General features: G+C 53.4%; 1 protein-coding gene across 1 annotated transcript; it reads right to left on the reverse strand.

Moving 5' to 3' along the window:
- Nucleotides 1–7,882: 7,882 nt before the first annotated feature.
- Nucleotides 7,883–11,078, reverse strand: KCNA5 (potassium voltage-gated channel subfamily A member 5). The gene has a single exon (XM_055396353.2). It carries the CDS (start codon nucleotides 10,478–10,480, stop codon nucleotides 8,684–8,686), a length of 1,797 nt encoding a protein of 598 aa, XP_055252328.2. The 5' UTR covers nucleotides 10,481–11,078; the 3' UTR covers nucleotides 7,883–8,683.
- Between the last annotated feature and the right edge of the window lie 1,303 nt (nucleotides 11,079–12,381).

A 12,381-nucleotide genomic window follows, 5' to 3' on the forward strand; every position in this document is an offset into this window, starting at 1 on the left:
TGTGTGTTTCCTGTAACTGGCATGGATCACCACGAGGTACACATTCAGGTTCGAGTCATCTCAACTGTTTACAAAACAAGTCACCGGGTAGCGGTTTGCACTCTTTAAAGCAAAGCTGCTATCTAAATCTTCAGTCTTGGTATTGAAATGATTTGGAAATTTCTGATAAACTGACATCACAACTGTGTCACTTCACCACTCTCAGAAGTTCCCAAAGACCAGGTCTTCCGATATAACACAATTTATAACATCATCAAAACATGAGGCCTCAGACTCCCAAGAGCAGCCCTCCTATGCGACAGAACACAGATCACTGAAAACTGCAGACTTAAGAAACAAAGGCAAAGCTCATTCTTTCCACGTCAGACCCGAGATTCAACAAGAGATGAATCTATCTACCCAAGATTCACTATCAGGTCTCATTGTGGAATCACCTGGCTTTGATCTATTACCAGCGAGACACGAGGCACCATTTTCTGTGAGCAGGCCACCTCCTAACCTGAGAAACTCAAGGGACAGAGAGACAAGTCACACAAGAGGGCTGTGGGAGTTGACAGAAGGCTCCCGGGGGCAGGAGGGTGGACAATGGGGAAGTCGTAGATTAATACACATTAAATGATGTTCTCCTGTAGAAAACAAACTTATGGTTATTTACTGGTGGGAGAGATAAACTGGGAGATTTGGATTGACATGTACACACTACTATATACAAAATAGATAACTAATAAGGACCTACTATATAATACAGGCTTAGTGTTAGTTGCTCAGTGTGTGCAACTCTTTGCAACCCCATGGACTGTAGTCTGACAGGCTCCTCTGTCCATAGGATTCTCCAGGCAAGAGTACCGGAATGGATAGTCATTCCCTTCTCCAGGGGATATTCCCAACCCAGGGATTGAACCTGGGTCTCCCTCGCTGCAGGCAGATTCTTTACCGTCTGAGCCAACAGGGAAGCCCATACCACAGACAACTCTATTCAATACTCTGTAACATCCTATATGAGAAAAGAATCTAAAAAAGAGCCTATACATATGTATATATGTATATGCATAATTGATTGACTTTGCTGTACAGCAGAAACTTACAGCACATTGCAAATCAACTATATTCCAATTAAAAAAAATTTTTAAATGATGCTCTCTCTCCTTCATTTTGCTTCTGAGATCACTTCTCCCAGGAGTCCTTGTCCAAATCCCTTGGGCTTAGATCAACCCCTCCCCCAAAATCTTTAAGCACAATCACACTTCGCAGGGACATTTCAAGCTGGTTTTCTTTGGCTTTATTTTTAGCTTTGTTACGATTCTCACATTCTTGCACATGTCTCCTCAAGCATAGGCAGGTGTCACCTGCCCACACCTGTCTCTGAGGGTGCTGAGGACAAAATCGGTCTCCTTTCTGTCCCCACTGCAGCACCCAAGACTGGCCAGTTTGTGACAGCAGATGCCAGACCCCTAGAGGAGGCAGAGGCGGCTACCCCAGAGCACAGAAGTCACATAGGCAGGAAGACACAGAGAACACGGTTGGGGGTGGGTGGTCAGGGATGGGGGAGACCCCGAGCTGGCCTCCTGGGAGGTCAGCAGTTCCCTCCAGCTCCTTCTGAGCCCCATCTCTCCGTGTCTCCCCAGACAGGGACTCACACACATGGAAGAAAGGTCCGGTGCCCACCACCAGTTAGCTCCCAGAAGGAGTGGGGAGTGTGGGCAGACTGAACGGAGAACCTGCTGTCCTCCAGGCCACTTTGGTCCTGAAAGATCCATGGAGGAGCTGCTCATGGGGTCCAAACCAAAGGCCCCATCCAGTTGCTCACGCATCTCCATTCTGAAGTTCCCGAACGCTCGACACACAGAAGTTCGTCTTTCCCACCAGGCTTTCTTCTGGACCCTCTGCAGCCCTTCTTAGCTTCTTCCATTCCTGTTCCTGGTGGTAGAATAGTCAGAAGAAACTCTGCCGCCAGGGCTTCTGGCCGCCCTGCCCCCACCTCCCGCCCTTCAGTCCACGGCCAAGAACGACCCCTGCTGATATTTTGGCAAAGGCTCCAAAACACCTGCTGGGTCTCCTGCCTGTTAGCTGAACAGTCAAGGGGGTCATCATCTAAGGGCCTTTGCTTGCCCCCTAAAATATTTTAAAACTCAGACAGGGACCCACTGCCAGCCTTCTAGCACAAATCCGTGAGGCGTCTCCCTTGGGGATGTGGTCCTCTGTGTTTCTTCTGGGGGTGCTGCCAGGAAGGCAGAGGTAGGTTTCTGCTTCAAGCTGATGAGTGGCCCGTGGGGTGTCTCCAGGGGAAATCTTGGCTTCTCCCCCACCCACCCCCCCCTCCCCCCGGCAGCGCCTGCCTCCACCCCTCTGCAGGATAACAGACGCAGAGTCCTAGCTCCCCGGGGTCCCGCGTCCCCCACTCTTCACCTCGTCTTATGTCTCCCTCCCCCTTGAGCACTGTTCGCCCTTCTCTAAAGCAGCGCGTCACCCTCCCAACTACAACCCTGCCCATCCCCTCCTCGGCTCTTGTGTGTCAGCTGCTCAGTCGTGTCTGACTCTTTGCTCTTCCTTCTATGTAAAAGTGATACCCAGTGCTCAGTGGTGACCGAAACGGGAAAGAAATCTAAAAAAGCAGGGGAGGGAATATGTATACAGAGAGCTGACTCACTGTGCTGTTCAACAGAAACTCACACGACATTGTAAAGCGACTGTGTGCGTGCTCGGTCTCTCAGTCAAGTCCGACTACGTGAGACCCCATGGACTGTAGCCCACCAGGCTCCTCTGTCCATAGGATTCTCCAGGCAAGAATACTGGAGTGGTTGTCATTTCCTCCTCCAGGGGATCTTCCCAACCCAGGCATCAAATCCACTTGTCCCGTGGCATCCACATTGGCAGGCAGATTCTTTACCACTGCGCTACCTGGGAGGCCCAAAGCAACTGTACTCAATAATTTTTTTTAAAAAGGAGGAAATCTCTTTATTCATTTGCTTACTAGCCCAGGAAACTTTATTCATCTACCACTAGCCTAGGAAGCCAACCAGGGAAGCTCCCTTGCCAGTTAGATTAATCTTCTTAGCATGGCGGCTTCGTGTTAGTTGCTAAGTCGTGACCAACTCTTTGTGACCCCATGGGCTGTAGCCCTCAGGTTTCTTTGTCCATGGAATTCTCCAGGCAAGAAAACTGGAATGGGTTGCCATTCCCTGCTCCAGGGGTTCTTCCCCACCCGGGGATCAAACCCAGGTCTCCCACATTGCAGGCAGATTCTTTACCATCTGAGCCACCAAGGAAACCCATAGCGTGGTGCCTGCCCCTTAGTAAATAACGTTGTCAAATAAAGATTTAACAAATGAGTGGAGAGATGAATTAGTGAGCACTTTAAGGACACTGGATTATAAAGGTTTCTGTTCCCCTTCTGCTTGCTCATGTGTGCTAGGCCATGGCACTCTCGCAACTCCATTGCTTACACTGGTTGACAGTCACAGCAAATGCAGTTTGAATGGAGTCAAATCAAACCGGAGGAGACAGATCAGGGTTTGGTGAGCGCAGCTGGACACCCAGGAGGCTCCCCCCACCTAGCCACCCAGGCAAACTAGATACAAATGAACTGACATGGCAGGAACCTGCCTCGGGAGGTGGGATGGCCATGCGGAGACGGGGCAGGGAGGAGGGGAGAGGGGAGAAGTCAGCTTTAATGAGAACAGGGACACTTTCCAGAGGGAGCAGAGAAATCCAGCCAAGGAGTTGAGGAGACGATTCCAGTCCCAGTGGACTTTATGGTGACCTTGATTGAGTAAGGAGCCTCTTCCCTCTGGGCCTCAGTCTGCTCATCTGTAAAATGAGTAGAACCCACCAGATGATCTGTAACATTCCTTCCTGCCAAAACATCACCTGCTGCAAAGTCTGACATTAGAAGTCAGCGGCCAATTAAAAGGGAAGCTGACAAGTGTCTTGCTCTGTCCAGAGGCCTGTGGCTGGAGTTGATTCATACGCTTCCCTCCATGCACATCACACAGGTCCTCTCCCCCGCAAACTCAGGCCCATCTCTACCATAGGAAGAGGCAGCTGAAGAGGGCCAGGACAAGGACTGCCAAGGACAAGGACAGCCTCCCAGGGTGGCATCACACCCAGGGAAACACTTACGGCCAAGGGAGAAGGAGGCTATGCCCCGGCGCCTGGGCCTACTTCCACCAGGTGCAGGGGGAGAAACCGATGCCCAGAGCCCCGGGAAGGATGTCCAGCTTGACATTTTCTTCCTCTTCCCTAGAAATAAAGCATGCTGTCCCACAGCCACCTAGAGAATTCTAAAGTTCACAAGGAGGTAGAAAATGAGCTCCATCTTTATAACCAAGTTTTTGATGGTCTGGGACACCTGTGATCCCCTTCTTAAGCCAGGGCTGGCATTTGCAAGAAATGCAAGTTCAGTGAAGGAAAATCAAATCAGGGAGCCAGGTTTGGGCTTCACAGCCATGCCTGGATGCCCAGGAGGCGGCCGCGGTGTGACAGATAAAATGGTTATGACAGGGAGGTACAACTCTCGAGCTAAGACTGGTTCTAACATTTTTAAATGACAACATTTTTAAATGACTACATTTTCAATGATTATATAAGTATCTACAATAATAGCTTCTAACTTGCCTTTTGGACTGCGAAGTCTAAAATAGTCACTATCTGGCTCTTTTCAGAGTTTTTGCTAATCCTTGCTTTAAATAATTGCTGAGTCCTTCTGCCATTGATAAAATCAGGACTCCTACTATGGTCTGCTCCTGGGGAGAGGCAAGTGTGTGTGTATGCTAAGTCATTTCAATCATGTCCCACTCTTTCCGATCCTATGGACTGTAGCCCACCAGCTACCTCTGTTCGTGGGATATCCCAGGCAAGAATACTGGAGAGGATTGCCATGCCCTCCTCCCTTGGGGAGATGCCCCAGCCTGCAACCCTGGACTCATCCCCACCTGACGATTATGTGGACAAGGTGGCCATTCTCCAGCCCACTCCTCCCACCACTTCCCCCAACCCGAATGTCCTTCTCTCTACCCAGCTACCCTTCAAAGTCTCCAGAGGCCCGTCTCCCTTTGTTCCTCTTTGCCCTCCCACTTCTGACCATCCCACTTCATTTTGGAATTAGTACAAGGCACTTGATCACGCCCTGTCCTGCATGACTTGATCTGTTGTACGCTCATTGCCTCTCCAATGGGACTGGAAGCAGATGAAGGCAAGGACAGCATCTAAATACGTGCGTCCCAGGATGCCCAGCATGCAGAGCAGCTGTAGAGCAGATGTGCCCTGCTGAGGTCAGGCCCAGAGGAGAACACGCCAGGGTCACACTCAGTGTGCACGGCCTACCATTTCTGGAGGGGGCCCTCCACACCCAGAGAGACACTTTGCTGTGGCTCCTCCCCACCGGAAATTGCTCCCATCATTAACAAGAGAATAAGTCACAGCCTAACACCACAGGAAGATTTCTCAAGGGCTGGTCTTCTGTTTCATTTTCCCTCCAGGCAGTATCCCAGGCAGGGAAGGTCAGGGAGCTGGGGCTTTAAAGCATAAGACTTTTCTTTCTGAACCTGTCCTTGATCAGGGTTCACCCAGCATAAGGGCAGGAGAAGAAAAAGTAGGTGGTAAAAAAAAACCAGGGCCACATGCTCTGCAGGACAGCAGCAGTCCTTAAAGGCACCACACTGGTCCATCCCTGCTGGGCGGGTGCATGCTAAGTCGTATCAGTCATGTCCGACTCTTTGCAACCCTACGGACTGTAGCCCGCCCAGCAACTCTGTCTGTGGGATGCTCCAGGCAAGAATACTGGAGTGGGTTGCCATGCCCTCCTCCAGGGGATCTTCCCTACTCACGGACTGAACTCAAGTCGCCTGCACTGGCAGGTGAGTTCTCTACCACTAGCGCCACCTGGGAAGCCAGGAGGCTGCCAAGGCTGGTAGATTATAAACCCAGGGATGGTTTCCTGCTGTGGGAGCCAAGAAGCAAAATCTGGATAAAGGTTTGGCTGGGACTATTAGATCTAATCTCCTCCGGAAGGAAAATCAAGGACGGCAGTGAAGGGGAGGGGGAGAGAGGACAGGAAGGGCCTCCTTGCCTCAGGTGACCTGGTAAGACTTGACATTCACACTCCTTTCCTGCCAATCAGGTGAACAGAGAAACCACCATGATGGTGGGAGTGAAACTGGGGGACCCGTTTCCAGAACCATGACAACAGGTGCACTGGGAAGACAGAGAGATTGAAATACCTGCACTGCCCTTGGGGCCCTCCCAGTGCCCCAGGATGGGTACCACTAGCCTCGGGATGCAACAGGGGACTGGGGTCCCTCTGGAACCACCTGCATCCCCTTCGTAAACCTGTGGACAGCGCACCCCCTCATCCCACACAAAATAGAGACACTCAACGTTCTCATTCCCGCCCCCTCCAGCCTCGAGGTTTTGTATAAGCTTGTACCTTTTACCGGACAATCTAAAGAGCCATTCGGTTTCTTTGGACCAACACCTGCCAGGTACCTGGACTCATCTGAGGCCTGGGTGGCCACAGTTCTCTCTTTGTGGCTCAAGCCTAAAGGAAACGGCCTTCAGGGCAAGGGCTGTGCCTTCTCTTTTATCTTCAAGGGAGAGTGGAACTGAAGGGGTGACCCCATCCCAGCCAGGAAGGTTGCATTAAACCACATCAGTTGGGAAGCCACAGAAGGCTTGGAGGTGAGATAGTGTGGAGGAGAGTTCAGGCAAGAGACCCTGCTTTTAGGAAGATTGTAAATTACAAATAAACAGGGTGTCCCTGCTTGCCCTCCTTGATTTCTGCATGTAATGTGAAACAACAGAGCCCTGGGCACAGGCCTTCTGCTTCCTTCTCTGATGCGATGTTCACAGTTCCCGGCTGGAAATGACTCCAGGCAGTCACAGACAGGCTTTTACTTCTGCGTGTGCATCTCGTTTAAATCCACAAACCTCAGACATCAATCTCCTAGATCCTCCTCCTCCCCTCCGTCTCCCAAACTTGAATGTGCCCCAGAACTGGCCATCAAGCTCGCTGTGGTCGTGGGGGCCATGTGGTTGTGGACCACCAGCCCACCCTGGTGAGGGTGCCAAACCACCGTCTTTGGATTGTTCAGCAGAAAAAAAAAAAGCAACAGCAGGAATCAGGAACCCCTGGTGGATAGCTAAGCCCAGAGAGACATTGCAGCCAGTGTTACACCTGCTGTGATGGTTTGTCAGTATCATCCGATGACAAGGGAACAAAGGGATTTGTTGTGAATTTAGAGATTACTCGGGGCGAGGTTACAATCTGTAGAAACCAGCCCGTAATGTGGACAAACAAACCCTTCCAGCCTCTCTCTGCCTCCATCCGCCACAAAGGCAATTCATCCTTCTCTGCTTCACCATGGTTTGGTGGGGTGGGAATATAATAACAAGGTGCTGCCTCCTCCCGCTGTGATTTTCCCACCAGGGCTACACTTTTTTGGAGAGGTCTCCTGTCCGGGAGAACCAGGCTTGTTTCTCAGAGCCGAGAACCATGTTAAGTAGGGCTTAAAACCTGCAGACAAAGGCTGGGAAACCCAGCCCCAGGAAACGGCAGCGGGGCTGCGGGCAGGAGGGCGGAGGGGAGGGTCTGGTCATCATTTGTCATTTAATTCCATCCACACACCACACTGGGTCTAATGCCATCCGGGAGTGTCTGTGTTCTAACCACCTGAGACAAACAGAATTCACCCCTTTGTCTTCAAGGCACAGAGGGGGACCAGCAAAGAGATGTCAATGATCAAACCATGAGCTTTCCAAGTCCTCCTCCACCCCAGTCAAGTGTGCTCTGACTCCAAAACCATAAACAGTGAGAGACAGACTTTTTTTTTTTAATTCCCAAAGATACATCAGCTGTAGAAAAACTAACACTTGCCTTAATCGAGTAACATTTTATTTCCTGGGATAAAAATTCAAGAGGCTGAATTATCAGAAGTCATCCTCCTACATCATTAAAATGCTTTTTGAAGAAAGTTACAAGAATTGTTTAAGGCGCACAGAAAAAAGTTAGACTTGCCTTTCTTCCAGAGCATTGCCTGCCTTAGACACAAAGCACCGACACTACATCTCAGAAAAGAGAGAGGCTTACTGACACAGGAACTAGAATGGCCGGACCAGGGTCTCCAGCTGTAATGTAAGTATCACAGGAGAACATCACAAAAACCATCTCTTCCATAAATACAACATATGTCTTGAAAATATATCCAAAATATCTCCATCTGAACTGTGGTACAAAAATCCACTCTCCAGCCATAAAAATAATATTTCCCCTTATACACAAATATAATCATCTGTAAAGCAAATCTGGAGCACGGGGATGTGAGGAGGGGTTTTACAAAATCCCTGGAGATCTGGGCTATTTAAAGTCATTTTTGTTTGGGTTGTCCCTCTGCTGGGTGTAGGAAACTGGCCACAAAGACGTCCATCTCACAGCGCTCACCATTTCAGCAGCTCCTGCGTCATGGAATGTGGTAGTTTTTAAAAATAGGCGCCCCTTGGGGTCATGGAAAGAAGAGGAAAAATGAGGGGATCAAGGTGGATAGGGAGGCAGGAGGGGGGCAGTGAGAGAAGAGGGACAGCCCCAGGTACCAGGGTGGGCTTGAAATACTCTGTGGTGTCAAGTAGATCCCCAGCGTCAGAAGGCCTCTGCTGTCCCCAGCCCGTGGCCAGCTGTCCGCCTGGGACCCCCTTACAAATCCGTCTCCCGGCTGGTGTCCAGGCAGAGGGCATACAGCGATCTCCGCAAATCCACATTGCTCTTGGCCTTGAGGTTACACTTCTCCAGGGAGCAACTGCCCCTTCGAGAGCCATCCTCATTTTCCAAGGACCCCGCCACCTTGCAGAGGGATCCCTTGCTCCAGCTGGCCTTTCGCTGGCCCCCACCAGCCGGTCCAGTCCCCTGGCTCTGACTGCCCTGTTCTTCCTTAAGGACTGCCTGCTCCTCGTGGTCCGTTTCCCGGTGGTAGAAGTAGTTGAAGTTGGAGACGATGACTGGCACGGGCAGGGCGATGGTGAGGACCCCGGCGATGGCACACAGAGAGCCCACGATCTTGCCCCCCACGGTGACCGGCCTCATGTCCCCATAGCCCACCGTAGTCATGGTGACCACCGCCCACCAGAAGGCATCCGGGATGCTGGAGAAATGGGTCTCCTGGTTGTCAGCCTCTGCGAAGTAGACGGCACTGGAGAAGAGGATGACCCCGATGAAGAGGAAGAAGATGAGCAGGCCCAGCTCCCGCATGGAGGCCTGCAGTGTCTTGCCCAGGATCTGCAGCCCCTTGGAGTGGCGGGACAGCTTGAAGATGCGGAACACGCGGACCAGGCGGATGACTCTGAGGATGGCCAGGGACATGGCCTGCTGCCCGTTCTGGCCGCCCCCGCCCCCCGGCTGCTGCTGCTCCACCAGCTCGGTGCCCAGGGTGATGAAGTAGGGGAAGATGGCCACCACGTCGATGATGTTCATGATGTTCCGAGAGAACTCGGCCTTGCTGGGGCAGGCGAAGAAGCGCACCAGCAGCTCAAAGGTGAACCAGATGACACACGTGGTCTCCACGATGAAGAAGGGGTCGGCGAGGGTCCCGGGCAGGAGAGGCGCCACCGTGGGGCCGGAAGCGGGCGCTGCGGCCCCGCTGCCATTGGGACCCCTGTGGGGCCCCGGCGGCTGGTGCGGGACGGGGGGATGGCGCAGCATCTCGCGCTCATCCCGGAACTCGGGCAGCGTCTCCAGGCAGAAGGTGATGATGGAGATGAGGATGACCAGGACGGAGACGATGGCGATGGCCCGTGCGGAGCCCGAGCTCTCCGGGTACTCGAAAATCAGCCACACCTGGCGCTGGAAGTCGTTGCGAGGCAGGGGCTTCTCCTCCTCCTTGATGAAGCCCTCGTCCTCCCGGAAGCGCTCCATGGCCTCGTCCCCCAGCTGGTAGAAGCGGATCTCGTCTGCGAACACGTCCAGGGAGACGTTGACCGGCCGGCGCAGCCGGCCCCCCGACTGGTAGTAGTAGAGGATGCCGTCGAAGCTGGGCCGGTTGCGGTCGAAGAAGTACTCGTTCCTCAGCGGGTCGAAGTAGCGCAGGCGCTTGGCCGGGTCCCCCAGGAGCGTGTTGGGGAACTGCGCCAGGGTGCCCAGCTGCGTCTCGAAGCGCAGCCCCGAGATGTTGATGAGGACGCGCTGGTGATGGAGGGACCCCGGGCCCAGCACCTGGTCCCCCGCCACGCCCAGGGCGGGGTCGCCTTCTCCCTCCTCTTCCTCCGGAGGCAGCGGGCTAGCCTGGGGCAGCTCCTGACGCGGTGGTGGCGCCGGCCGGCCTCCCGGGTCCGCGCCCCTCTCCGCGCCGCTGCGCCTCCTGGGCGCCGGCTGCTTGGGTCCATCGCCGAGCGCGGCCGTCGTGGGGCAGCAGAGCTGACCCGCCGCGGTCCGGGCCTCCTCTCCTCCCCTGACGGTCATGGCACCGCCGTTCTCCAGGGGCACCAGGGCGATCTCCATGGCCCGGGGGCGGGGGGCATGCTGCGCCCCTGCGGACCGGTTCCCGCTCCCCCCTCACCCCTTAGGGCGCCCCGCGCCGGGCTCCTCTCCCGCCAGCGGCCGGCCCAGCTGTGGGGCGGGCTGGGTGGCTGGCGCGATCCCCTCTCTGGGTCCTGACGTCAAGAAGCCGCTGCCCTGCGCTCTGCCTCGCTCGGCTCTGGCAGCCCGTTACCAAGCAGCCAAAAGCCGCCTTCCAGCCGAGGCAACCACCAGCCGCAGGCCCGGCCTCCCCGCGCGGCTCCCCGCCTCTCTCCTGCCCTCCCCTAGTCCTCCCGCCTCCCCTCCGGGTACCGAGGCCCCGGGTATCTCCCCGAGGGCGCAGCTGGGGCCCCCGGGCGAGGGCGGGAGGAGCTGAGCTGGGCGCAGCCTCGGAGGGGAGAGGAGAGGATGGAGGAACAGGTTGTACCGAGAGCGCTGCAACCGACTCCCAGGGCGGCCAGATGAGAATAATTCTGGATTTCAGTTCACCTGGGAACCCGCTGATCACCGAGTGGACTCTCGGGAAATGAATCCTCCTGTGTTGCAGAGATGCGACTTCAGGATGAGCTGGGGTGCGAGAGAAGGCAGTCCTTGGGAGGAGTAACGGTTCTCTCTTCTTTGGGAAAAATTATAAACAGGAGGTTGAGAGGAGGAGCTATGGGCCTTGAGAGGAAAAAAAAAAAAAAATATATATATATATATATATACTTCCCCGGTGACTCAGAATATAAAGAATCTGCCTGCAATGTGGGAGACTCCTGTTTGATCCCTGGGTCAGGAAGATCCCTTGGAGAAGGGAATGGCTACCCACTCCAGTATTCTAGATATATGTGTATCTTCAGACGAGTGGAGAAGCCTGTCTCTTCCCATCTCCCTATATATATTTGCACCAGAAGGTAGCTGACCGAGAATTCACCTTACAGCACCTCCCTGCCCTTGCCCTTGGGAAAGTCCTGATTCCCAGGGCAGACGGGGTGGTCAGCCAAGCACACCAAGCCTGGTAGCTCCCCAGGCAGGCAGCTGAGACTGGAGACTGGTTGCCTGGCTTCCTGTTCCTATCACATACAACCGCTGCTCTCTCCACCAATTTCATTTGTAGGAACCAGGAACAGGGAAGGGGAGGAGGGAGAAAGACCCTTGAGAGAGCGGTTCTTGGCTGTGGAATCTAGGAACTGGCGGCTACAAGGAGGCTTGTGTAGGAAAATGGGGTGGGGTGCTCCAGGGGAGGGAGCCTGGGAGTCCCCAGGGTGGAGAATTCTCAGGAGTAGAATAAAAACCAATACTCACTTTGCTCTTCTGCTGTAGCAGGCCCATTCTCAGCACTTCACAAATACTGGCTGGTCTAGTCTCTCAGCAACCCATTTTCTCTGTAATGTTATTATCCCTACTTTTATAGGTGAGGAAAATGAGACACAAGTTGATTTACTTGCCTGAGGTCACACGGTAGAAAGTGGCGAAGCTGGGATTTAAACCCAAGCAAGCAGAGTTTGGGCCCCTGTTCGCCCACTCTGCTCCTCTATAGAAATGTGCGACCCCCTTTCCAGGATACAAAGGATATGAGTGCTCTCTCCCCCTCACCATCTGACTTAGTGGCTTTAGTCCCTTCTGCAGGAGGCTGGAAGATGGCTAAGATGACCCCCTAAGTGCTTCTGGGTTAGGGAATCAGGCATTCTGCTCCACCCCAGCCCTGGGTTAGCATCTGTAGCCAAGAGAGAAATAGCCTTCAAGGCATGTCTTCAAGCCAGTCCAGGCACAGCCTCCAGACATTTTTAATTTACTCTAAAATCTCTGTGTTTTTGAATGTCTGTTTGTCTGCTTCTGTTTCTGTAGGTTGTTGGGGCCTTTGTATGTAATGTTATAGTCTCTTGTTCGTGTAAGTATCG

This window comes from Moschus berezovskii, chromosome 6 (assembly GCF_049115385.1).
Source record: "Moschus berezovskii isolate FMDL1 chromosome 6, NW_MosBer_1.0, whole genome shotgun sequence".
NCBI lineage: Eukaryota > Metazoa > Chordata > Mammalia > Artiodactyla > Moschidae > Moschus > Moschus berezovskii.

Coding starts and splice junctions, on each gene's coding strand:
- KCNA5 (XM_055396353.2), bottom strand. CDS start 10,480: ATGGAGATCGCCCTGGTGCCCCTGGAGAACGGCGGTGCCATGACCGTC.